The sequence below is a fragment of the Leptonotus elevatus genome, chromosome 11 (genome assembly GCF_054856555.1).
Source record: "Leptonotus elevatus isolate MCC_2025b chromosome 11, RoL_Lele_1.0, whole genome shotgun sequence".
Taxonomy (NCBI): domain Eukaryota; kingdom Metazoa; phylum Chordata; class Actinopteri; order Syngnathiformes; family Syngnathidae; genus Leptonotus; species Leptonotus elevatus.
This window is the reverse complement of record NC_141249.1, coordinates 14,443,336-14,470,539: the sequence shown is the minus strand read 5'-3', so window position 1 is coordinate 14,470,539 and position 27,204 is coordinate 14,443,336. Positions and strand designations below refer to the sequence as shown.

General features: G+C 41.4%; 2 protein-coding genes across 4 annotated transcripts in view; one reads left to right on the top strand and one right to left on the bottom strand.

Annotated features, from left to right (window-relative positions):
- Window positions 1-9,508, bottom strand: part of fgf22 (fibroblast growth factor 22) — a 33,549-nt gene extending 24,041 nt beyond the window's left edge. The window contains exons 1-3 of one of the 2 annotated variants that reach the window (XM_086089258.1): window positions 9,364-9,508; window positions 9,209-9,275; window positions 8,489-9,127 (exon numbers count right to left, since the gene is read on the bottom strand). In XM_086089258.1, coding sequence (XP_085945384.1) covers window positions 8,489-8,846 — 358 coding nt within the window. In that variant the 5' untranslated portion in view covers window positions 8,847-9,127; window positions 9,209-9,275; window positions 9,364-9,508. Of the gene's footprint in view, window positions 1-8,488 lie in introns of both variants that reach the window. The other variant, XM_086089259.1, reaches the window with a different exon arrangement.
- A 10,518-nt stretch (window positions 9,509-20,026) lies between these two features.
- The window catches only part of polrmt (polymerase (RNA) mitochondrial (DNA directed)), a 42,657-nt gene continuing 35,479 nt past the window's right edge, over window positions 20,027-27,204 (top strand). The window contains exons 1-8 of one of the 2 annotated variants that reach the window (XM_086088847.1): window positions 20,027-20,206; window positions 20,514-20,570; window positions 21,484-22,253; window positions 22,527-22,660; window positions 23,752-23,938; window positions 25,535-25,684; window positions 26,670-26,837; window positions 26,957-27,127. In XM_086088847.1, the coding sequence (XP_085944973.1) occupies window positions 20,044-20,206; window positions 20,514-20,570; window positions 21,484-22,253; window positions 22,527-22,660; window positions 23,752-23,938; window positions 25,535-25,684; window positions 26,670-26,837; window positions 26,957-27,127 (1,800 nt within the window). In that variant the 5' untranslated portion in view covers window positions 20,027-20,043. Of the gene's footprint in view, window positions 20,207-20,471; window positions 20,571-21,483; window positions 22,254-22,526; window positions 22,661-23,751; window positions 23,939-25,534; window positions 25,685-26,669; window positions 26,838-26,956; window positions 27,128-27,204 lie in introns of both variants that reach the window. The other variant, XM_086088846.1, reaches the window with a different exon arrangement.

Sequence of the window (27,204 nt, the reverse complement as noted above, 5' to 3'; positions counted from 1 at the left end):
GGACGCCAGACCGCCAAAGGTCGTTAGCTACTAATTGCTACATTTTGAGGGTCCATTCGCGACATGGCGCCCTAGTGGCAGAAAACAGGGATGCTCTGCTAATTAAAGCAATTCAGACGCTGTTGTCCTGCAACGTTCCCAGGACAGCCTGTTCTTTTCAACTTCTCGTATTGGGAACAGCTTGCGAAGGGTCAATAATCATCTGTTTCTCGCAGGCAAAGGTCACAGTCCATTCCGACGGGATGGTGACGTGATTGATTTATGCCCCCCCCCCCCCCTCCATTTTGGAATATCAACTCTCATTGGAGACACCCCCGAGAAAAGCTTACATAACGCCTAATGAGCAACTGGAAAGGTTCCAGCACTCCCATAGTCTTTCATTTCCACCTCAATGCCGAGCAGAGCACGCCCCTGCCCTTCTTCTTGCCTCATTAGCATGCGTATTCTGCTGATGCGAAATACCAAAGCCCTTCCTTCGACCAGGTGCTTCGCTCCCAGTCTTGGCCTCCGTTGATACGGTCACGCGTTCCTGTCTGAGCTCCAGCCGAACTACTGTATGTCTTAACAAGTTGATGTCACAAATCAAATGATATGTTTAAAGTAGGGGTGTCAAAATGAGTGCGTTAATTTTGAGTTAATGCCACGCTTTTTTTTTAACGCGCGATTAATGACCGCCCCTTACTTGGAAAGCCTGTACTGGGGGGGATTCCAGTCGCAATGCAGCAGATATGTCGACGTCAAAATTTCATTTAGCAGTAATAAATGTAATAATAATGCAAATATTTGTGGGGGCTGGGGTCAAGTTGTATTTTACAATTTTTTAAATGTGCAGAATTTCACAAGTTACTTCATGTTAAAGTTTGGATATGAAAAGAAATATGCACTGAGCTATCACAAATGTCTTACAAATGCAATTATGCCATCTAGTGGCATAAAAATGACCTGCACACAAATCAATATCATACTCGTTTTTTTTTCAGTTCAGTACATTTTTTTTAATTTTAACTCAATGTTATGAATTATTATGAAATTACTGTATTGACTCATTCACTGCCCTTTACGGCTATAGACATCGAAAATTCATTTAAACTATTTCTATTAGTAAAAAAAAAAATCTACTTTTGTTAAGAGTATGAAAACCTAGAAAAAATTTTTTATTGTACATTTAGAAGAGATATAAAATTTTGGATTAATCATGACTTAACTATTGAAGTCATGCAATTGATTACAATTAAATAATGTAATTGCCTGACGCAATAAAAAAAATATTTTATAAATTCAGGGCGTCAGGCAATTAAAATGTTCGTAATTAATCGCTTGACTTCACTAGTTAACTCACGATTAATCACAAATTATATATCTGTTCTAAATGTACAATAAAAAATATATAGGTTTTCATAATCTTGTTAACAAAAGTGGAATTTTTAAAAAATAGAAATAGTTACAAATTTATTTTTGACATTTATAGCTGTCAATGGCAGTGAATGAATAAAAATAAAAATAAAAGATTATTACAAAATTGGGGGCATCAGACGAATGAAATTTTCAATCATAATTAATCGCATGACTTCACTAGTTGACTCACGCTTAATCACAAATGTTATATCTGTTCTAAATGTACAATTTAAAAAAAAATGTTTTTATACTCTTGTTAACAAAAGTGGAAAGAAATTTTAAACTAATAGAAATAGCTCAAATGAATTTTTGACGTCTATAGCCGTCAATGGCAGTGAATGAGTTAATGACGAAAAGATGCAGCCATTTCTATTAGTTCAACATTGTTTTCCACTTTTATGTTAACAAGAGTATGAAATAGATATTTTATTGTACATTTTAGTGTACATTTAGAACAGATATAACATTTACGATTAATCGTGCGTTAACTATTAAAGTATGCGATTAATTACGATTAAAAATGTTAATCACCTGACACCCCTAGTTTAAAGTATCACTACCATTTAGTAGGAATAGCCTAACATTTCTAGATCCATCCATCCATCCATTATACACTGGACTGGTCGCCATTCAATCACAGGGGACATGCACAGTCTCCAAAATGGGAACTGAGTCTACATTGACTGCCTGACGAATCCTACTTCATGTCCTCGTCACATTCGGGCGAATGTGATCACTCCATTGTCTAGTAGGTCCTAAATCCGCTGGTATGGACTCTAGCACCTACTGTGACACTGAGCAGGATAAAGACGGTCTAAAGAATCTTCTTCCTACCACACTTGTGTGTGCTTGGCGAGCGTCTAAAACAAGTTTGACTCATTTCCACAACATATTTCATCAGAGTGGAAGATTCCCCCGACACTTGCACTCGCGCTCTGGGCGCCATCCAACTCAAACATGAACTCGGAAAAACCCGAGAGATGCTGCACACTTAAGGAAAGTTAGTAAACACAACGCCCTGACTGGAGGAGTTTCTTGGACGTCGGATCAGAACCGAGCTGGTCCGGCAAAACCCATTGCTCAAGGTGAATGAATTTCATGTAATAATCGATTCTGAATAGAGCCGTGTTGCATACTATTATAAAGTCTTACAATTGCGTACTTCCTGCTGCTTTTCCGCTTTTTTGTGTGTGCGTGTATCCGTTACTTCTCAGCTTTACGATTTGTTAATGCAACTCGTTATAAAGCCGTTGCTGGGCAGGGCTTCACAGCTGTCTAATTAACAGCCCATGACCTGGGACAGGATATGATGTGTACCTGCCTCTTGTAAACACTGGCTGTGTGTTTTCCCCTCTCAATCATGTTGTACTTCAACATACGCATGTCAAAAGAAAAACACATCAAGGAGGTAGTTATTTTTAGCAACTTTAGCAATCATGTGACACTTTGTTTCTCTAGCTGGTGAGGTTGCTTTGGTTTGACGTCTGTTTTGGTATATTGACTTTTTAAGCTCCTTTATGTTGCAAGATATAGTCCGACGCTACATAATAACAGAACTTTGTAGCATGATGTCTCTAAATAAAGTTGTTGCATTTTAGTGTGTTTGGATAAATGGGCAAGATGGTGTACATGTGGTTAGCACATCCACCTCACAGTTCTTTAGTCGGTCGGGGGTTTGAAGTCCAGGCTCAGACCTTCCTGAGTGGAGTTTACACGTCCCCGTGCTTGGTTTATCCTATCCTGGTTTGTTTAGCAATATTAACTCATTCACTGCCGTTGACGGCTATAGACGTCAAAAATTAATTTGAACTATTTCTATTAGTTTAAATTTTTTCCCACTTTTGTTAACAAGAAAATAAAAACCTAGAAAAAAAATATTGTACATTTTGAACAGATATAAAATATGTAATGAATCATGACTTAACTATTGAAGTCATGCGATTCATTACAATTAAAAAAAGTAATCACCCGATTAAAAAAAAGAAAAGATTATCAAAAATTAGGGTCGTCAGGTGATTACAATTTTTAATTGTAATTAATTGCATGACTTCACTAGACGAATAATCACAAATTGTATATCTAAATGCACAATATATTTTTTTCCCCTAGGTTTACATACTCTTGTTAACAAAAGTGAAGAAAAAAAAGCCTAACTAATAGAAATAGTTAAAAGGAATTTTTGACGTCTATAGCCGTCAATGGCAGTGAATGAGTTAAAGACTGCTAAAGTAGGTCACCATGGCAATGACAGAGAATCATCCAGTTACTTTGAAGTACAATTAACAAATACCAGATAAATTAGCTCACATCTCGCGCTACGGTTTTAATAACCGTTAGATTGCAGAAACCCGAAGCCTTGGTGTTTGTGTGCATTTGAGTGTGTGCTTGTGTACAGTTATGCAAGGCAGGAACATCTTTCTCCAAGCACTTTGAAGAGGTAAGTGATATGCTGACAGACCGCCATGGTCCTAACAAGGGTTTCTGGAAAAAAAAAAGCGCTTCAATCTGAAGTTGACGGCTCGTTCATCATAACGTGTAACTCAAGACACCTTGCTGTTCTTTTCGGGGTTTTTTATTTTGTGTTTGTTTTCAATCTCTTCTGTCCAACCCGTCCCACTCCCTCATCAAATACCACTTTTCCGCCCTGTGGCCTCTCCCTTCAGCTGTTCCATGCCACTGTTCCGCTGGGATTGATACAATATTTTCCAGCCCTCAATTAGCACATCGCTTGTTGACTAATTCCAACTGTTTTTGCACCTGAGAGAGGGTGCTGGAAAAACTGAGTGGTGCGGAGGCGAGGGAGCGACAAGACCCATGCCAGTGCGAGGCGGGGGTCAGCGGATGGGTCGGCTTGTAAAAGCAGCTGTTTGAGGAAACGGAAGAGGACCTGAGTTCGTTCGGTATCCGATTCACCGCTGCAGTCATTAAATATGCACGACCTCCCACTTTAATCTACAGCCGCACCGCAGTATCGGTATCAAGAAATCATGCGGGTCAAGAGGCTTTAAAGTCTGATTGAAAGCCTCGGTGCCCAGTTGTAGCTAAATGAACAGCTCGGTGAGATGCAACCGCATGTTGAAGTTAAGCTTCGGACAAGTCCGCCGGGGCTTTGGCGCAAGGCTCGACTTGCTGTACACGCCCGCCCGGAGAAGGGTTCTTTATAGCAGAGGAAATGAGAGGATGACGGATAAAGTGGATGAGGACGTGACACGCAGCATACCGAAACCAACACCACTAAAATGAGGGACCCGAGTGAGGCAAAGACGAGGGTTTGGGGAAGTTTAGGGGTTAATGTTTGGTTAGGGTTTTGCCATTTAGGGTTTGGGTTTGTGTGGGGTTGAGTCTAAGGTTTGGGATTGGAGTAGTTTTAGTTAGGGATAGTTCAAAGAAAGGAATGTTTTTATTTATTTATTTATTCTACTGTTGAGGGTTTGAGGAAAGTAGGGTTATGATTGGTAATAGGTTAGGGTTAAGTTTAGGGGTTAATGTTTGGTTAGGTTAGGGTTTTGGTTATGGCAGGTTTAGGGTTTGGGTTTGTGTGGGGTCAGGTGTAAGGTTTGGATTAGAGTAGTTTTAGTTAGGGATAGTCTAGGAATGTTTTTATTTTGTTTATTTATTTTACTGTTGAGGGTTTGAGGAAAGTAGGGTTGTGATTGGTTAGGGTTATTATAGTCGGGACACCGACCACTTTGGTAGGTTTTACACCAGGAAAAACGTCTTTATGCTACCTTAATGTTTTTGGTTTTTGAATGACAATCTAACAAGGCAACAACAAACAAGTCACACCCCCCCCACCCCTTTTTTTTTTTTACACAAACTTCTTCAAACCATAACAGGTTGAATTTCCATAAGTGTACGTAGTATCAATGCTTTCTTTACTCTAGAGTAGAATGAGAGTATTTGATATGTTTTTTTCCTGACAACAACCTGTTCAGGTATGCTCTTTGGCCGACTGTGTGAGTAATAACATTGAAGAAGAATTACTATCTTATCATGTCTTATCTTTTTAGCCTATTCAAAACTGCAGTGGGAGTCCCGGAACAGTTATTTCAGACTTTTAGACAAATCCTCGTCTTGTTTTTATTATTGTGTAACAATTTATAATAGGCCTAGAAAGACTTTTTTTTTTTTATGTATGACCTGAACTTGTGAAACCGATGCGTAATTAAATTCACAACATTTGACATTGAAAATGACAGACCTAAGGTAACAAAGAGGGTTTTAATCGAATGCCTAAATTTGGAAAGTATTGCATTAATGAATGAGTTACTCACTTATGAGTGTGAATGATTACTTTTGATCTCTAGTGCAGGCATTCAGAAGCTTCTGGCACTGTTGAAGAGTACTTTTACTATCTGCAATTAACCATACTGTTCTACTAATAATAATAATGATTTTATCTCTGCACACAAAACATTTTTAATACTTAAAAAGTGCTGACGTCATCCAGCGTATTTGCCCAAATGTGCATTAATGACTTCCTTAGGGCCAGAGAAGACAACATTGGACAGATCGTGCAGCATGTCTTTGTATTTCACGGGTCGGCTCGTCCATATCACCCACGAATAGCGAGGGTCTACTGTACAGTATATATTGTTATATTGAATACAGAGTAGTGATTTAAAAATGGATGTCTATGACTGAACTCGCCGGTTATTTTAATTTGACTATAAGAGAAAAAAAAAAACTAAACGAAGACAAGAAGAAATGGTGGAATACTTCTATATACTTCTCATCATGCAATATTTTTTTTTTCTTTTTCTAGCCACAGATTCTCAAATATTACAATGATGCCCACATGGTATCTGCTCTGCATGCCAGGACAAAAATAGTATTCTCGTAGTACCCGATAGCAATACATTGATGAGTGACTGCATGACTGAAACCTAAAAGGCAACTTCCCGTTTGAACACCGTCAACATAAGTCACCTCAACTTGACTTTCAAACGAGTTTGCGTAGGTGTGGAAGACATTTTCAGGTGCCTCGTTTGGACAGGTGTGCAAATGTCACTCACAACTTGGAACAGTGGCAGCAAGCCTGTGAGTGACTTTAAAACAACAGCTGCTCCTTCCCTTCCACCTCGGTAGCCATGTGGAAAAATTCTGACTCACCCAGTCGTGTCAAAAAAGAGCCATTAACAAATGCATAAATATTACAGTCGGAGGAATTGCAGTGGGCCCCGCCTGTCACTCAGGGAGTGACGGACGTGGAGGCGAGGTCAGCTCATGAGTCAGCTCCTCTGACCTGGTCAAATGTCTGAAAGACATCCATTGATGGACACAATGAGGTGCGGCCGCTGCACTTCTCATGTGTCCTCCAAACCGCAAGCGCCGCATGCATACAGCAACCTGTCTGGCTTGAGCAAGACCTCATGCATACCCATTTTTTTTATGTACAGTACTGTGCTCAAAAGTCTTAACAAGGTTTTGATAGGAAGACACTCTAAAAAACACTTGGGTCAAAGATAACCCCGATTGCAGGTGGCGGTGGGGATGGGGGGGGGGGGGGTGGCAATGGACAGAACAGACTTTTTGAGTTATTTAACCCAAAATGTTGGGTCAACTTAAATTAATAACCCACAACCCATTTTGTGTATATTTAACCCAAAAAGTTGGGTCAAAATAATTTACTAATCAACAAAGCAACTCAGTTCATTGGGTTGTTTTGTGGGTTAATTAAATAACCCAATTGATTTGGGTCAAATAAACCGACCCAGCTTTTTGAGTTACATTTAACACAAAAGTTAAATTAATTTAGTAACCCAATTTTTGGGTTGTTTTCTGGGTTATTCATTTGACCCCACTTTTTTGGGTAATTGAATTCATTTAACCCAACTTTTTTGGTTACTTAACCCAATTGAATTTGGTCAAAATGAACAAACCCAACTTTTTTAGCTATTTAAAGGTTAATGTACCACTGATTGTCACACACACTAAAGTGGGGTGAAATGTGTTCACCGCATTTGACCCCATCCCCTTAGGGCTGCGACACCGCGCTTGGGAATCATTTGGTGATTTAACCCTATATGTTGGGTCGAATGAATGACCCACAAAGCAACCCATGTTTGCTTTGTTTTGTGCGTTATTCATTTGACCTCATTTTTTTGGGTTAGTTGAAGAACCCCAAAATTTGGATTTTGACCCAATTTAGGTTAATTTTGACGCAACTGTTTTTCAACACTCTAAAAACAGTTTGGTCAAAGGTAACCCAATTATGGATCAAAAATTGAGCGATCCACTTTATGAGTCAATTTTACCCAACTTTCTGGGTTGTTATATACACAATGACCCAATTTTTTGACCCAAGTAAAGGATCTGACCAATATTTATGAGTTGTTTTACACTAAAAGACCCGTTTCTTGACTCAAAGTTGGGTCAAATTGACCCAAGTAGAGGATCGGTCCACTTTTTATCTATAGTTGACCCAACTGTTTTTAGAGTGAAGTGTAGCAATAATTCAGGTTTAAGGAACGGTCACGTTAGCCTTGATATCTTATTGCAAACATGTACACGTCAACTAATGAGAAAGGTGCAGATTTACTACAACAAGCATGACTCAAGGTTGGGAAATGCTGGCTAAGGAACTGTTTGATTGAATGAAAACAGTGTGCGGTCACTGACTTGAAAACCGTACGGTATGCACATATGAGCCTGCATGCATTGCCACATTCAGACCCCTTTCCTCAGCACCCGCATCAAAAATGTCACCACCACATCACGTGAATAGGCCTTCGTTTCCGTGTTTACCTGCTACTCACAATTGATGCACTTTCGTCACAGTTTTGACAAGTTAATCCCCGATGAGCCTTTTTGTTTTTCCATACCAACTCATGCCTAGTGTCTTTCCTGGAAGAAAATAAATGCAGCACCAGTTGCGTCCCATGAGGAGCCTAAATCCACACGGGAGTGTGCTTGTCTTACCTAGCAACCTGCGTCTCCTGCTCTAAACACAAAACAAGAAGCTGAGCAATGACATTCTGTTGCTGCAGGGCATCCCTAAGAACGGCAATAAAAAGACAGCAGATAAGAAAGTCCGACCATAAAAATCAAACGTCACAAGGCACCCTCGATGAAAGCTGCATCAGCGACTTACTGTCTGCGTAGTTTTTCCGCCTCGTGCCGTCCACCTTGCCCGTTTTATCAATGCACAGGAAGAACTTGTTGGCCGAGTAAAGCCGCCGCAGTCGCACGTCGCCCTCCAGGTGATTGTAACTTCTCGTATGCCTTTCCAACGTCCACGAGCAGTTGGTGCCGCCCGCCAGAACCTGGAGGGGCTCGCGCCCTAACCCGGGGGGGCAGGCCCCCGAGGCGGCGCCGGCAGCGGCCAGCAGTAAGGCCAAGCATGCCAGGCAGAAGGCGGCCGCGCTGGGCCGCCGCCCTGCCGAGGCCGTGGCATCAGGAGCGGGTTCGGGCGGATGGAGATGCGCGACGGATGCCGTCCATCTGCACATGGTGGGTCACACTCCCAGGGTGCACCTTAATGTGCGAGCTGTAGGCATGCTGATGGGTGGGAGACGTCCCAGTGAGAGAGTCCTGAAGAGAGAGGGCAGCCGCTCACGGGAGACCCCCCGGATGTTGATCTTTGATTGGGGTGACAAAAGAGCTTCCTGCTTCGACAAGCCGGTCAAAGTTCCTCCATCTTCATCTGGCTTTCACATGTCTTCATTTCACGGAAGTTCCATTCTCCTTGCTCGCTTGTCCGCTCTCCTCGCAGTGAAGGCCGCCTTCCCGTCTGAAAGGATAAAAGTCCTGAAGGATGATGCTTGTGGGTTTGTGTTTGTATAGATATGTATCTATCTGTATGTGTGTGCACCTTGCAATGGTCTGCCCTTTTCCAGCTGGGGAGGAACAAGGTGCCTGTCTGAGCTGCTGACCCGTGGCTGGGAGGGAGTTGAATGAGGGTTGATGACTGACTGCGTGTGAGCGCGCGCGCGTGTGTGCGTGTGTGTGTGTGTGTGTGTGTGTTACCAAGAGAGGGAGGGAGAGAGCCCGTCTGCATGTGTCAGAGTGAGCGGCAGCCGGCGAGTGCGTGTCAGCTCGCTCACACGGGGCAGTGAAGCAGTAAGCCAACCACTTCTCCGCTCAGTGGGAGCTCCGGCTGACTTGCCGTGCATTTTATCCTGGGCTGGGCTACGAGCAGCATCCGAGGAGGGATGGGTGGGGAGGCGGGTGATGGTGGGTGGGTTTGAGCTCGGTGGGGGTGATTGTGAGGAGGGAGCCGAGGAGGCGGGATCTACAAATTCATTCATAACCATTTCAAAGGAATGAGAAAAGTTTACCTTTCGTAACGAGCGGCGGCTGATCAGCCGTGTACAGTGCAGCTGGATGGCAACAACTGGAAAACATAGGAACTGGAAGTCCACGGGCTTTCTTTATTAATAGGAAAACCAAAATACGATACGCAATTACGCATACTCGTCCACGGCATCGAATAAGTGAAGTGCGCATTACGTTTGCGCATGCGTGAAAATCAAGTAAAAAAACAAAACAAACTTGCTACCAAACAAAGCCGTCATTTGAATGGCGCCGAATGGAGTGGTGAAAGTGCACACCTTAAATCTTGCAAGACAAAACAACAGGTGCACTTGGTGCCATTTTTAACTGTCCTAATAGAGCTTATAGGCAAAAACACCATTGCAAAGTGTAAGTGCTAAAATGGAAAATGTCTTGAACACATTTATTTTGTCAATATCCTGAAACCGAGGGCGCAGACGGAAGCATGTACATGTAACTGTGATGGTCATTTGAGAACCTGCTTCCAGCCCCAATTGACCCCTTCAGTAAAGAAAGATCCTACTCGTCTCTTGACCGCGTCCCGGTGTTGTGTCCTCGACCCAACTCCCGGCAAAGGGCACACGTTCAGCAATATCGGCTGACATGCAAGGTGGCCAAAGTTTCAAACCACGGGCTTCTTCCAGTCATCCGTCACTTGTCTTCAAGGGGTCAGAAATGTCTTTGTCCCCAACGATTAACAATGACGTAGTCATTTTTCACAGCGTCTCTCTCTTCCTCCTTTGTCAGTAAGACTGGTAGTTTTTGGATCGATGCAGCATATGCAAGGGCAGCCAGTTCGTCTTTCCGTTTCTGTCTGTTGCCGAACGCAGTCCTACAAAAACGCTTGAAATCAACTTTCATGCGGTTGAAATCATCGAAGTCTCCATTGCTTTTCATTACTCTTGACTACTGTTTGGTAACCCCCACACACAAACACACACAATGCAGTGCGTGGTCCGAGATGTGCACTTCGCTTATAGATATTGATGGCCAAAATTATTTTTTGTGTGTCCTTTTTGGACAATAATAGGTTCTACGCAGCCCCACTAGTCTAAATATGACATTCTGGTTAATATTGCGTTAGTGGAATATGAGTTAAGCAGTAAAATCCAGCAGTTTTTATCCATCTCAGGAGGCGGCCATTTTGCCACTTGCTGTCGACTGAAGATGACGTCAATGTTGCTCAGGTCTCAGGTAACAGCCAATCACAACTCAGCTCAGAAAACAGGTGGGCTGTGATTGGTCGTAGCCAGAGCCCTAAGCAACTGTGATGTCATCTTCAGTCGACAGCGAGTGGCAAAATGGCCGCTCCCTAAAATGGATAAAGACGGCTGGATTTTTGCTTCATAAGTCATATTCCACAAATGTAATATTAATCAGAATGTCATGTTTAGACTAGTGAGGTCACATATAACATATTTTTGTCAAGAAATGTTTAAGGTTGACTTCCACTTTAAAAACTATACTGGTATTAGTTATAGCTAACCCCTCCATCTTTTTTTTCCCTTAACCCCTCCATCTCTAATGCCATGACCCATACAGTCTCCCTAGAGTACTGTTTTGTATCATGTTGAAATGCGCTCCACTACTGTCCAGAGACAACTCTTGACACTTTGCTACCTTTTTCTTCTCCAGATTAAATCTTTACTTTTTATTCTTTATACCTCATTTTCCTGTTTGTAGGCTATTGTTTTGTTAGTTTTCTGGATTATGTAAAATTATTAAACTGGGCCAAGCTATTTTTAGTTCTGCAAATTTTGCTGGGGCATTATTGGGCATTTAACAAATGTTTTAAGTGAATAATTAGTCATGTTAATTCCAACATATGCAAGGGGGTAAAAAGGTAGGGCTGGGCGATTTTGTAAAAAATGTATATGACAGTATGAACTGGATTATTCACAATAATATCGCAATATAAACTGAAGTCTATGTATTTTTGAATGGGTTGTATAGTTCTTTAGTTCTAAGATTAATTGTTTTTTTTGTTTTTAATCTTCCTATGTACTTTAGTCTTTATAGACTACTCCTGACTGATTTTTGGGCGTATGCACTTGATGAGACATTGATTTACCTGCTGATTAGCTGTTCATCTGTGAGATTTGCTTTTTGTCCATCCAAGGCTGACGTAGTGTTGACGTAAGCAGGAAGTGAAAGAGCTAACGTGTGTTTGTGACTGTGAAGTTAAATAAGCCACCACCATCCCAGCCTGGCTCCTTTTCGTGACAGTTACTTTACTCTGCGTGGCACACAAACGGATACAATCCAAACTTATTCTGCTGTTAGCTTAGCAGTTAGCATGGCTTCTCCATCTCGTAAATAATTAGCCTACTCCTCATCATTGACAATAATACTTGTCAAAAATGTTGCTTTTTTGCTTGCAAAGGATGCGTAATGCCAGGCTTTTTCCTCTCCCAAATTCTCCCTCACTTTTCGCTCGCCCATCCCCCACTATGTGTACAAAATTGTGCTTCTCCCGCCTTGCTGTCGGTGCAGGGCTCTAGTCTGCACAGTGTTTAGCAGCACTAGTTATTTAGCAGCAGTTTGTGTCCCAAAATGGCCACTAGCGCAACAATTTTGGCAGCATAGAAAACGTGTCTGCCATTTTGAGTAAACGCCACACTTTAACAATGATTGTACATGGTGGCTAAATCAGCAGATGCTAACTGTTACCACATGAAAAAATGTGAGGGAAATGATCTGTTTCGTTCATTTGTGCTGCTACGGTTTAATAGATATTACACAGTTGAATTTAAATACTGACCAACATCGTAAAGAAGACTTTTTATGGTATAAATGACGGCGGCCATGGCCGATTTAGCAGCTGCTAAGTTGCTAACGTACATAAATAACACTGCAACGCTTGTGTCAAAACTGCCAACTTTGATGGCATCTTGAGCACACATAAAGGAGAAATAAATCTAGATTGTACAAACTTGTAAAGCCTTCGTATGATCAGATTTGAAAGAACTCACCGGCAGCAGAGGATATAATTCTACGTAACAGCGTCGCAGAGGTGGAAAAAAAATAAAAAAGAAGCACTCCAGACACTTTATCGGCAATCCAACATGTTAGCATGTAGACCATGTATTTTTCATGAGAGTGACTGTCAATACTCTTGGGCCGAAAATTGACGCATAAGCGCTAGCTTTAGCCTTCCTCGCTGTTCTAGTCCATTAACGCTGCGCTGCTACTTTAGCTGCCGCAGGGGGGGCGTGTTCCGAGAAAGTCATGTGACGTCAGCATCTCTATTGCGCCATTCTTACATTATATCCAACTCAAAGCAGGTTTAAAAAAAAACGAAAAAAAACCAGTGCTTGCAGCAGTGTTGCCAGTGTTACACTCAGAAAATAATTTAATTACTTTATTGATTACTTGATTGTAAAATAAGTTAGTTTGACTTTATTAGTTACTTTCAGCAGTTGCTGACAACACCGCTTGGCATAAAAATGGCAACTGGTTTTAAGTAACATCATCATGATACAGCACTTAATAGAACATATACCTGAAGAAGGGGAAAACAGCCTTCAGTTTCATAGAGAACAATAGAACACTTGAAATAAGTGAATTTTAAAAAACTGTATTCTTTAGAAGACAACACACATCTACAACTTGTCATTAAGTGCACTAGTCCCTTAGTAGAAATGCGGTTTAATAGACCCAATGCCACTGGCCTTTAGTTTGTCAAGTGAGGTGAAAACAAGCAATTAACCTCTTGGTGGGGATGCAGAGTTGAAAGATGCTCACGTGAGGTTTCCCAGTTAGTGATGGTAATTAGCTCCTTTTAAAGAGCTCCTTTGAGCAGCACCCTGAGGCCAAACTCCACCAGTGCTGGAAGTGGGTTGCAGGCCGCACTTCTCGGAAAAAGGGTTGACAGTCACTTCATACTCCTTTACATGCTAACGACCCCCCCCACCCCCACCCTTCAACAACACACACCTCACCCCCCTCAGACGCGTTGTCTGCCTCGCCTCCATTTAAGACATCATAAAAATAAAACGATGAGAAAATGACGGGTCTACCAAAAAACCCCTTGAGGTGACTAACCTGCAGCCTGTGTGCCATGTGTGAGAGCATTTGATCCGGCTGACCTTTTCCGATAACTAGGGGTGTCAAAATTGGTGCATTAACTTTGAGTTAATTTAAAGTTCCATTAACGCCACACATTTTTTTAACGCACGAATAATGACCGCCCCTTACTTGGAAAACCTGTACTGGGGAAATTCTAGTCGTAACGCAGCAGACACGTCCTCGTTCAAATTTAGCAGTAATAAATGTAATAAAATTGCATATATTCGTGGATCCTGGGGTCAAGTTGTAGTTTACAATTTAAAAAATGTGCAGAATTTCACAAGTTACTTCATGTTAAAGATGAGATAGCTCTTAATATGAAAAGAGAAATGCACTGAGTTGTCACCAACATCTTACAAATGCAATTACACCATCTAGTGGCAGAAAAGTGACCTCAACACAAATCAGCATCACACGTTATTTTTTACAGTACAGTACATATTTTTAATTTTAACAAAATTTTATGAATTATTATGAAACTGTATGAATGACTAAAAGATTAGTTTAACATTTTTCCACTTTAATGTTAACAAGAGCATGAAACTTGGAAAAAAATATTTTACATTGTATTGTACATTTACAACAGATACAAAATGTGCGATTAATTCTGAGTTAACTATTGAAGTCATGCGATTAATTACAATTAAAAATTGTAATTGCCCGACACCCCTACTGATAACATTAACTTGCCACAGTAAAAGGATACTTGACTCATTGCGCCATTTTTAGCAGTGAAAAGTTAATATTTTGTCCAGAATTAATTTAATAACTACATTGATTTTCATGTTACAACTAATAATACCTTTAAAAACTATTTTTTTCCACTTGCTATCGACTGACGATGACATCACCTGAGCTGAGGAAGTAGGTAACGACCAATCATGGCTCACCTGTTTTCTGTCAGTAAAATGGCTCAATGAGTCAAGTATACCTTTAAGTACATCTGCACCAGTATCAAAAGTCTTGCTTTCACAAACATAATAATGCTCCGTTTACTTCTTGTCGATAATAGAGATAAATTGCTGACTCGCTAGAAGCTTGCGGCATACATTCCCAGTGGGCCCCAGTTGTCGGTCATAAGATCTCAAAGCCCATTAGCCTCCTTTTGTTTCTTACTTTGGTTAACAGAGACACAGACAGTCATTAAAGTCAAATCGATGGCAAAAAGGTGAAATGGGATCACGTCTTCACTAAAAACCACAGCGAGTGACTATTAAAAGGTGCTTAGACGTGTAAAAGTCAAACAGTAAAAAGTTTAAGATCTATTACTTCATTCACACATTACGTCATGAAAATCTCAGCTCTACCCTAAAAATCACACAAACGCAAATTTAGTTATGTCTTCTGCCAAAATGATCTTGTTTTTAACCACGTCAATCTTTCATTCAGGTTTGTCAAACCCCGAGCGCCACCCACTCACCCGAGTAGGATGCTCTCGAGTGGAGGAACCTAATCTTTTCCCAGCAGGGATCCAAGCGCCTCTGCAAGTGTATGAATGGAGATAATATCTCTATAATGAGGCCTGTTTTGTAGCATCAAAGTACTCAAAAGGGGCTGAAATCCGACCCCCCGCCTGGCCCCGACAATCCCTCAGTACCAGCGCCCTTTTATTAATTGTTTTGTCTGCCTGCTAAGTCGCTTGCTTTGCTGCCGTGTTTGCGTTTTAGCTGCTTACCCTTGACCTAGCATGCAGGTTTGCGCTGCGCTGGATGGAGATTTCCATTGTTCATGTAAAGTGTCCATTTTCTGCTCATTGTGATTAACGAAGACTCACACAACAGAAAACAAGAGCCAATCACTGACACTTTGTTTTAATGAACTAGCTTCCTATGACTTTGGCTAATGAATGCTAGTGTTTTGAGTATAGTGGCACAATAGTTTCCTTTATGTTATTTTTTATATTTGTACTTATTTTTGTATTTAATTGTATCAACACCTCTGTCATTACTTCGCTGTTGGCCTCTGACGCCTTCATAGCAACGAACCGGACAGACAAACTCCCCAGGAAGCTTAGCGCTAGCTAGGACTTAGCGCTAGCTAGCAGGCACAACAAAACGTGGATGGATTTCAAATGGAGCCAATAGCACACACAAAACTTTTTTTTTTCTTTGTTGTCTTTGCCAATACTGTAATGAAAAACTTCTTGAAAATGAGAAACACGATATGCCTATTTACTGCACTCGGTCGATAGCTACCTGAATCAGATTCATCAGTGCAGTAATTATCCAGTGGAAAGCTTTCTTGATAGTCGCTCGATCAAATTTAGGTTTCTTCATCCCGACAATGACGACAACCGAGTTAACAACTAAAGTGTCTATAAGCCTGAAAGGCTGAATGTTGACTATGACCTGCTATCACTTTCCTCTGAGTGACAAGTGATTCTGTCCAATTACGATGCACTTGCGTCCAGAAAATTGACAGAATCTCAACCAAAGTCATTTCAAATGAGTCACTTGTAAAGTGTGTTGGGAACTCCGTTAAGTGGAACGTGAGTCACAACAGTCCAGTAAAGATTCCTTTAGTCTCGTTGTAATGGACTGCAGCAGACATTAAGTGTGCAATGTGATGAGTAATGTTTCGTAATTGCAGTTTGTTTGAAAGTTTAGACGGAATTGAAAAAATCCTTAATGTGCTGGTTGTCTCTTGAGTCCAACGAGGCTGGATTTTGATGCAGTGGAATTGTTACAGGGAAATAGGCTGATAATAACATAAAAGGACATCACAGTACAGTCAGCAAAATATACATTATTGAGCAGATAATATGTCAAATGTAGGTCGGACGTCTGGCTCACAGTCGAGAGATTCCCGGGTTCGAAATTTGACTCAGCACCTCCTGTGTGGAGTTTATGTGGGCATTTTTTCCAGATACTTCGGACTTTCAAAAACATCCACGTAAGGTTAAATGAAGACTCTAATTGTCCATAGAGTTTAATGTGAATAGTCCTTTGTCTATATGTGCTGGCAAATATTCCAGGGTTTACTCTTACTCTTATTCTGTATTTTCCTCACAATATACTCACGAATAAGAAGACAACAAGAGCAAAGTGTAATTACAATTAAGCAATCAAACAATTTAAAACAGAAACTGTTACAATGTCTGTTATTAGCCTGATGATTAGCCACTTTCTCCAAATGCTTGTTTTTTTAGTTTTTTTATTAGCAACCGTCTTAGCCAGAAGCTAATAAATAGGGAAGAAGTTATTGACCCCCAAAATAAAGAAATCAGTCAAACAGGTAATTTCCTATCAAATGTCAGTTCATTTACATGACATTTTAAAGTTGGAACCCTTATCCCCACGTGAATAAACATACTTCAGTAAAAAAAAAATATATAAATAAGAGCGCAAACTGTACATACCTACTTGCTCATTACTCCTTTTCTTTCCTCCTATTTCAAAATTGCACACCTGACGATAATAACGTTTTCCTTTGTGTGTATACGATAAATAATCTACATTTCTAATCATTTTGCAAGAATGATCCTCCACACTCTAAAAAGAGTCAATTTTATTAAAAAAAAATCTCGTGTGACCTGTTGTTGTTTTTTTATGTACAAAAATAAAGTGTAATACACATCCACTACAGTAGATGGCAGTGGTGCTCTCATTTGTTTATTTATTTTTAATATCAGGCAAACTTTTGTGAAAGACTAAAACAACATGTTGATAACGTTTTTCTTTGTTGTTAAGTTGATACACGAAGCCAATAGAAAATCATTTCATTTAATCATTTTAAATGGTTAAGTCAGCTGAAAAAATTTATTTCAAATAATATGTTCTACGTGTCCAGACTAGTCTAAACATAGCATTCTGATTAATATTGCGCAAAATCCACCTGTTTTTAATCTATTTTACCTGCTGTCGACTGAAAATGACATCACAGATGTTCAGCGCTCAGGTAACAACCATTAATTTCAGAAAACAGGTGGGCAGTGATTGGTCATTGTGATGTCATCTTCACTCGACAGCAAGTGTCAAAATGGCTGCCCCCTAAGATAGGTTTAAAAAAAAAAAACTGTTTAGACAAGTGGGGCTGCCGAGAACATATTATTCAAAATAAATTGTTTTAGTTGACTTGGTTTCTGTACAAAACACAACGGTGGAATCTTTTTGTAAGTGAAGAACCAACATGACAAAGGTCAGTAACTCCATGTAAGTCGCTATTGTGTCTCACATCGCACACAAACAACACGGCAGACGACATCCGCCTCAAATAGCAACACGAGCATCCCCCAAATAAGTCTCCATGTTACTGTGGCCAGGTGAAGCCCTTTCAAAGACAGGCCTCTCTGCATCTGTTAAACAAATAAGGAGCCCCTACAAAGGTGTGCACAAGAATCCACATGATCAAAGTGTACGAGAATGGCAGCCTTGTCCCTGCTCGGCCATTATCAGGCCCCATGAATGCTTGTCTTCTCCTCTTTTGTCGGCCCGGGCATTGACAGTCACTCACCCGGCAATGACTGTCACACCAGCGCAAAGAGCCAGCCGCCGACAGGGGCCGACCACATCAAACGAGGCTGTCAAAGAGGTACTAGTGGCGAGGGGGGTGGGGGGTGGGGGGGCTGGATCTCGTGAACCGTGGCAACAAACACCTCCCTATCCTCACCTAGGGCTCAGCGGCAGACACCCACCGCTGTGCTCTGAGCCGCTGCCTCCGCTGAGAAAAGATGTACTGCCAGGACCTCATTTCCCTCGCAGGAACTCCCCCCGTTGCCCTCCTGGCCCTTTCTCCCTCTGTCAAGTAGCGCTTGTGTTAACCTCCAGCCTAGCGAGACACAAAGGAGCGCTAAAGTGTTTAAGAATGCTTTATGGATGCATGACAAGAGGGAGGGCGACTGCCGGGGGTCAGAAAGTATACAGGATGTGAATGAGATGAATTCACTTTTGCCTTAACTGCTGAGTCACACTTGAGTTGAGCTTTGGGTTGTTTCCAAGCACGCCGATGCAAAAAAGACGGCTGGCCGCCAAGCCGCTGTTGTTTTGTTCTTTTTCCCACAGTGATTAAAGAGTTAAAGAGTACAGTTGAACTGGTTGACTTCCAATTTGTTCCAAATCAACAGGCCAATATAAAGCCTTTAGTGATGGTACAGGCACTATTTTCAATCACATTTTAACACTCATAACTGTCATACATGTATAAAAGAGATTAAAAGTAAAACTACTCAGCAAGATACCTGACAGAGGACATGTAATAGTGAAGAAGCAGGAAGGTCTTGTAGTGAGGTCCAAGCCAGGGTCAATAGTTCATCACACCTTTTCCTCTGACATCTGTAGAACCCACAGGTCATTTGGGATAGCATGTAGCCCCCCTCTCCTATAAATAAATAAACAAAGAACAACTTGTCATTAGATGCATATTTATAATAAAACTAAATGCAAACAAGTAAAAGTACTCATTTGCGGATGCCGAACATGCCCAGTCGAAACGGTAATGCAAGGTGTTTGCAGAGCAATACTGCCACCTGGTGGACTCACTCAGTATGATTTCCTGGGGTTGAATTTGTGTTATGAATCATGAGAATTTCTGTTGGCATCTGCTTGGTATAATTTTGTTCTGTATGTTGTTTACATTTAATTTACTGGGAAGCTTGGCCCTGTCATGAAATGTCCATTTCTATGGTTATCCTCACATTGGTGGGCAACTTTGGTACCCATTATCTTCATCATTACATTTATGAATGCAGCTTTTGTGTTACGCCTTATTTTGCTGAATAACTGCTTTTATGACTGACGACTGTATATTCTAGGCTAGTATGTATATATTTGAAAATGTTTTCTTTATTCCAAAAGTCCTCATTTGTGCTAAATTAAAATATTTTATTATATATACAGCGTGGAATATACCTGCTACTTTATGCAATACTCTTCAATGTTATCAATTTTGTATTCAGTTTATGAAACAAGTAATATAACAAGGGGTTGGATGAGTGCTGGCTTCAGTAAATCAGTTTAATTATAAGTAACTTCTTCCCTTATTCCGTTTTCAATGGCCTGTGGCGACATCTGTAGGCCAAACACGGCTGAACTCGCAAATGCCAAATAAAATAGTTGGACAACAAAAAAGAAGAAGAAATGCCTAACTAACACGTGCAGCCCTTATAACTGTATGGCGAGAAATAAACACAGCCGAATAATAAACTATCGGTACTGCTTAGCTTTAGTATTTTAGCTATGCTCGGATGACTAGCGCGAATAAGGCACTCTTTGCATCTGCGATCGGCTAGCTATGTCTTTACGAATGACGATAGCTCAGTGTTCTGATTAGGTTAGTCTGGATCAAAATGGCGTCCTGGTGCGAGATGTAATGCGGTTATTACATGTCAACATGTCACTCCTTAGAATTTGTGCCTTCGTCAAATGTCTTCATCGGCGCAGTTTGCTTGATAAGTGTACGTCTCGTGTCCCTCTTACGGAATGCTGTCAGCGGTGTCTGTCGATGAGAAAAAGCGCAGTTAGACAACTAGCAGGTGAGGCGAATGCTATTTAGTTTGCACGACCGGTGTTCTTGGCTGAGGGCGTTGATGTTATTTGTCTCCTTTTATTTTAAAACTTTTTTCCCTCAAAGCCAATTTTGATATCTGATGAACAAGCAGACATTAAACGAATTGTGTTATCATCTTGAGTATTTTGAAGCACATAAATCAAGGCTCAAAGACAACTAATCCACTGCGGATACAATTAAACCAAGTTTAGGATGTTACTGATTTTTTGTTTTTTGTTTATTTATCCCAGATACTCATTTACAACTTCACCGAAGAAACGTTTCATTTTCAGTCCGGAAGACAGAAGATGCAAAGAAACGTGTAGTGGAACAGTCTCAGCTGTTAGATGGTAAGGTATTTTTTTACAATTAGGTGCCAGTTGTGACACAAATCGTCTTCTTTTTTTCCTTAAAAATAAAAATAAAAATCCCAAAATGTAAAGCTTAAACTATATCAATATGGTAGTCAATATTAAGATGATGGTGATTTTTATTTGGATAGATTTATATTTACGTTTATTTTACTGATTATAATCTCTCAAAGTGAAATGTGTTGCACACCATGCATGGAGACGCAAATCACTCACATGCAGGCCAAGGAAAAAAATTAGCAAGAAAACGGCACCTCTTCAGCTGAAGGTGTGTGGAATGTGCATTGCTCAACGGCACCTTGACAAGAGCAAGGAAGCAGACTAGCATCTCCCCAAAAATTAGATGCTATTTTGGTGGGAGACTTGAACTGTGACCCCATGCAAATGCATCAAAGCCAGCAGCTTCACAACAGGAAACAATGATAATATCGGCTGCACAAAAATTACTTTTATGTCACGTAACATAAGTTGTTCTACTTTCAAAACATCTAATATGGTGAGCTGGAGCCTATTCCAGCTGACTTTGGGCGAGAGGTGGGGTACACCCTGGACTGATCACCGGTCAATCGCAGGGCATTTATTAGACCAGTGGTTCTCAACAGCGGTCCTCAAGTACCCCTATCCAGCCTGTTTTCCATGTCTCCCACAGCAACACAGGTGTTTCAAGCGATTAGCTAATCAGCAAGCTTGCATGAAGCCTGAAAACGATCCTCAGGTGTGTTGCCTGAGGGGGACATGGAAAACAGGCTGGATAGGGGTGCTCGAGGACCGGCGCTGCAAAACAGTGTATTAGATGACATACAAGCATTCACTCATACATCTTTGGGCAATTTATTTGGAAATGCTAGTGATTAAATTTAGTTTTTTTCCCCTTTTCTTTTTTTCCCCCAAGTGCTAGAAGCCAGGATCCAGCAACTTCAACCTGATGGCCTTCTCGATTTCCAAAAAGCAAAAGTGGAATTTCTCCATCCCCCCTCATCCGGGAGACACTTCTCATCTACCAGAACTCCCATGAACACATCTCATGAGAAGCCAGACATTTCCAAATCGCCACAGTATGTCATGAGAGAACCCTCTAAATCCCAGCCCACTCGTTGGATGGAGAAATTAACTAAAGAGAAGAAAAGCAAGCAGAAGAAAAGGCAGCGAGTTCGGGAGAATCTGAACATCAAGGAGAAAGTGGCAGGAAAGCATCCCGGTGGTAAAGGCACCCCTGGACTTCCTGGCACTAGTTACAAAACAATATCAATCAAAAAGACTGCTGCCTTGGCTGAGAAGAACAATGTGAATTCCAACATTCAGGCTGCTGTATCACTAAAAGCCCCAAAAAGCAAACAAAAAGACACCAAGAAGAAACCTCCCAGTGTAGAGAAGCAGATGACTGATGAGGCACTCACACAGGTGGCAGAACTGGAGAGGAGGCTTAGCCTGCAAGCCAGCCCGTGGTCCTCCTCAAGTCAAGCGGAGCATCCTCTGCAGGCTAATAATGGAGCCGTGGGAAACATGCGCTCTCGCATCGCCTCTTGGCTGGAGGCGTGCGTGTTCGCGGGAGAAATTGAGCGAGCGCAGAGTTTCCTGCTCAGCCAGCACAGAGTTCGCACTCGACGAGCAGTTCTCGACACAGACGTCTACAACATCATGTTGCGAGCCTGGGCCAAAAAGGTGTGTTGAAAAGTTAATGCACAATTTCAAGGACAATACAGTCGACCTCGTTCATTGCGAGGAGATATGTACGGAATAGACCCAATTAGTGTAAAATTAGGGCCTGACTGAAAGTTTTTTTGTGGCTGATGTCAATTCCGACATTTGGCAGAATAAAATTATTGTAACCGATGAATTGGACGAATAATCATTAAAAAAAAAAATGAATATCATAACTTAATAACATCAAGTCAATTCTCTCTCTCTGTCCGATGTTTTTTTTTTTTTTTTAAGGGCTCATTGACTCAGATTGGCTGCTTATTCGTACTCTTGGAGGAGGCAGGTCTGCGGCCAAATATTGTCTCATATTGTGCTGCTCTGGAATGTATGGGCCGTACTGCTAACACCTCTTCTCGAGCTATTACTAGGTATGTATAGTATACACTGGGTGAGTTTGACAATGTCTACAGTATTGAGACATAACAGCAATTAGTGTCATGTTTTCCTATTTTTTCCCCCACTTTGTGTATTTTTACTTGCCATGTTTATTGTATTATAGAAGCTTGTCCTTTTCGTTGCAAGTGCATTTGTATGGCCAATCTTGCTGGACAATGGCTTTCCTCTTCCAAACCAAACTAACTCGAATATGCACCAGGCTCATTACACTCCATCATTCATCCTCTCTTGCCGTCTTCGCTCCTCGGATGATCACGCTGATGAGCTTTCAGACTATTCCTATCTTTGTACAAAGCTTGTTTAAGAATTAAGAAAAGAAAATAAGAGAATTATCCAAAAATGTCACAGAGATAATTGTCTCTTCCGCACATATTATTTATTAAAATATGTTCCTTGTTAGTACATTGCTGTCCTAATTTTATTGATCAAGAATGGATGACTACATTCCATCCATTTTCTATAGCACTTGTCCTTATTAGATTCGCCATCGTTCTGCAGCCCATTCCAGCTGACTTTGAACGAGTGGGCTACATCCTAGACTGGTCACCACATGGCCCATATAGGCAAACAGCTGTTTTATTTATTTATGTATTTCTTTATTTTCCAAATGATTTTAAGCTTTAGCTGCCCACACACTTCTTCTTGAGTCAAATTAAAGGAGGGATTCCAAACCTGTCTTGTGATTTAATGCTGTAGTTCTGGTTTTGCCCTCTAGGAGGCAGTGTAACTAAACACCGATCAATTCTATGCTGGTGGACTAGGAATTTTAGGGGTCATTTGTATGCTCGTGACTGGCCGCAGGTTAGCATTTTATCTGCGATGTAGTCGGGTCATGGCCACTTTGTGCTCCGCAGTAGACCTCGAGGAGATTATTTTTGAGTTAACATTTTGCTGACACTGTCAGCGTCCATCTGCCTCTGGATCGGGTTTACATCTCCAGTCAGGCAGAAGAGGCTTGTGCCAATACAAGCATAGTCATTGATATTCTCCAACTGTTGTCTGTAAACAATGAATAAAGTTTGTAGCGGACCTTATGTGTGTGACTGTATGTGTATGTGTACAGGTGCTTGAACCAGATGGAGGAGAATGGCTTCTCGGTGGACGATGTTTTCAACCAGTGTGTGTTCCAGCTTGATGAAAGAGACATGGCACTGAAGGCTGTACGTGTCATCCACACCGACTATCAACTCACCTCTAACCTCACCCCAAGCCAAAGCCCCCCTTTGTTGGTGCAGGATCTTTACACAAAGGTATCTGACTCATGTCATTTAAAAAACAACCACATATTTTTCTACTGTATTTGGTTGCTGGTGCAGAAGTTTAAATGTCCTTGATTTTCAAAATAAACATTAAATGGAGGCTATCGTCTTTAATACAGTTAATACACAGTGCAATTGTTAAATCCAGTTTCTCCCAAGTTATTTGCTGTTTCCTCAAGTGGATGCATTCCTCTAATTATTCACCAGGTTTGGCATCCATTCAAGTAAAATGTCGTGCCTTAAATAGACACCCCCTGGAAAAAAAAACAACGGGGGGTGCCACTAGATGGCTGTAATTGCCTTCACACAGACTGATAGCTCCAAGTGGAGCGGTATAAGTCATTACCGCAACATAAGCCGCCTGCAGAGCAGTCGGGGCATAGTAAAGCTGAGTGCTGATAGTAAATATTTCGTTTTTAACCTTTATTTACACAAGTGAGAACAAATTCTCACTTCCAATGCCAATCTGGCAGCAGACAACAGTAAAACAATGAAATAAATGCAAAAATAAATACACAGGGCAACAGTGTGACATTGGCATACAATATTTTCATATTGAGTTACATCATAGCACATGGTAAATAACAGTCTAAACAGGTGTGGCTTTCATGGACAGTTTCTCTTCTCTTCTTTTAACCCTATAAAGCCTGAACCATGAAATATATGAGAGAAAATTCTGAAGGTCTCTGGAAAAGCCATCGGCTGGGTGATACTGCCCTCTAATGGATTATCTGTGCAATGCATGTTTCAGATCATATACGTCAGGGTTTTAAAGAGGGGGGGGGGGATTTATATTCATGAAATAGAGGGCTCAAAGTATCTTGTATTTATTAATATGATACGTTTGGCTTTAAAGGGTTGAATGAAGATATTTCAAGATGTCAACGTTTTTGTGACAATATTTTCTATGTTGCTGTAAACACACGGAAACCCCAGGAAAACATGCATAATTCAGTATACAAAGTGTTTTGACTAACACAGATTGGTTGTCCATGCTCCTATGTTCCGGCGATGCCCTTATCCATGCAAGAACCCTTGTGATTTGGAACGTCTCTCACCTCTTTGCCCCCTTCTCCCCCACCCCCTCTTCGCATTTTTCTTTATTTAGCCTCCACTACATTCTTGAATCCTATTTGCTTCGTTGAAGCTCATTGTGTCTTTGTCGACTAATGGGAGTTTTTTGTTTGTTTCATAATTCACATTCAACTGACGTCATCGGCGAGCTGACGGCTGAAACGCTGCCCAAATAAACTGGCTCGCTCGATAGTGGAATAGCAAACAGGACGGTCTCTTGTGGAGCCTCGGGAGACCGTGTTGGTGGCAGAAGCTCAAGCTCATTAGCATACTGTTTGCTCTGTGTCACATGCTCATATAAAATGCAGTTTGATTTTGGTTCAACTCAGAGACAGTCCAAGTTGCTCCCTCAGTCCCATACATTACGGCCATACTAAATAAGATGATGAAATAAAATACAATGCATTGATGAGTATATTTCTGACCATTTGAAAGTTTGTAGTGGATAGTTGCCAAAATAGGCTGCTACACGTGACCAGATATTAATGTATGTGCATGCCTCTGTGTTTTCAGAGGGATAACCACCAGTACCCGAAGCTGGATTTCACTCGAGAAGAGCTCCAGGAACGTTTCAAACTCCAGCTCAATATGGAGCAGGCCTGCACAATCACCATTGACTCTGTGGAGGCAACCAAGCCTGTCACAGAAAACATAGCTAAAATGGTAAGCCACCCTTACTACCTAATCTTCGTTCAATCAAATGTATTGACAAATCTGCTCAGGTCGATCAGACAGACTGCTGCTTGGGGTGGGGGGGGGGGGGGGTATTCCTGCTAACTACCAGCCTGATCTAGTACATTCTAATGACCTACAGCATTTACTGAAAACAGGTAGGTCAGTATTATTCAGGGAATTGAACTTTTGGTTGGACTGGGGCGGGAAAAAAAGTGGTCTTTGTTTAATTTTCACTATTGACACATTTCTGAGGGCACTTATTGTCCACTACAAGTGTGGAGGAGGCAAACGTCATATCTTTCTTCTAACCGTGGCATTTAAAGTCCAGGCTGGCTCGTCTGCCTCTGCAGATGGGCTACGTGGGAAGCGAGTAAGCTGAGAGTCCCTAGTGGCCAGGAAGCATTTACAGACGGGCAAGCGGGCAGGACAGAATAATAATGTATTGTAATGGAGGAACCTGGATAGGAGGCTGTGAGAGTCACCTCGCCATCCACCAGTCAGACTATCACTACTTAAAACTACTATACTGACTTGCTAAAAATCTTTGAAAAAACATAAAAGTATGAAAACACTCAGATGGGCATTTATATTGACAATAGGACCGGGCCGGCCCACGAATAGCAAAATGTACCAGGAGAAAGAATAAAACATATATTGTTATAAATTGCACCGGATTTTAAGTCACATTTATTTGGAAAATGTATTTTACAAAAACTGTAGAGCTCAGACTGGCACCCAAAACTTTTGTGTGCACGCTGCAAAATCGATAGATGACATCAGCAGCCATGATCAGGTGTGGTGTTGAAAATACTTGTCGAACATTGACAGCTGCTTTTGACACAACAGGGAAGGAGAAATAAGTGTCAGGTGTTAAACTTCACACTCCTGTTCCAGCAACACCCTGACAGACAACAAAGGTACTAGCAGTGTTGTTGACTGCTGTTGCGATCACAAGCAATGTCGTCCTTTTTAGAGGGCGTTACTGATGGAGCAGCAGGCTCAGTGGCACAAGGCCCTCCTCCAAGCCTTGAGGCAGGGCAGAATGATCCTGGGGAAGACCAACAGCAAGGACTTCAGACTCAACCTTTATCCATACCTCTGTCTGCTGGAGGACGATGTGTATGCGGATATCATGATACAGGTAATGCATCCCGCCAACCTCAGCCGGCTGCTCAATGAAAGGCCAGACAGTGGAGGATCAAAGCAGCCCTGTGATTGGTCGACTCACGTGCCTCAATGTTTGCTGCTGTGTCCTACCAGAGTATTTTCAGCATGCCTCCCAGCGGAGAGTCCCTGATGACTTTAGCCAAAGATTTGGGCAGCCACGTCTACACAAAGTACTCAGTCCGCCAGAAATACAACAGTCAGATGGTGGAAAAGCTGAGCAGCATTTACAATGCTTACGTAGACCTGCTAGCCAAAGACACCAAGGTATACACGAAAAGAAAGAAGGAAACGAAAAAGACCAGTGTTTTCATGTCAACTGTTTTTTGATTCCCTCCTTCCAG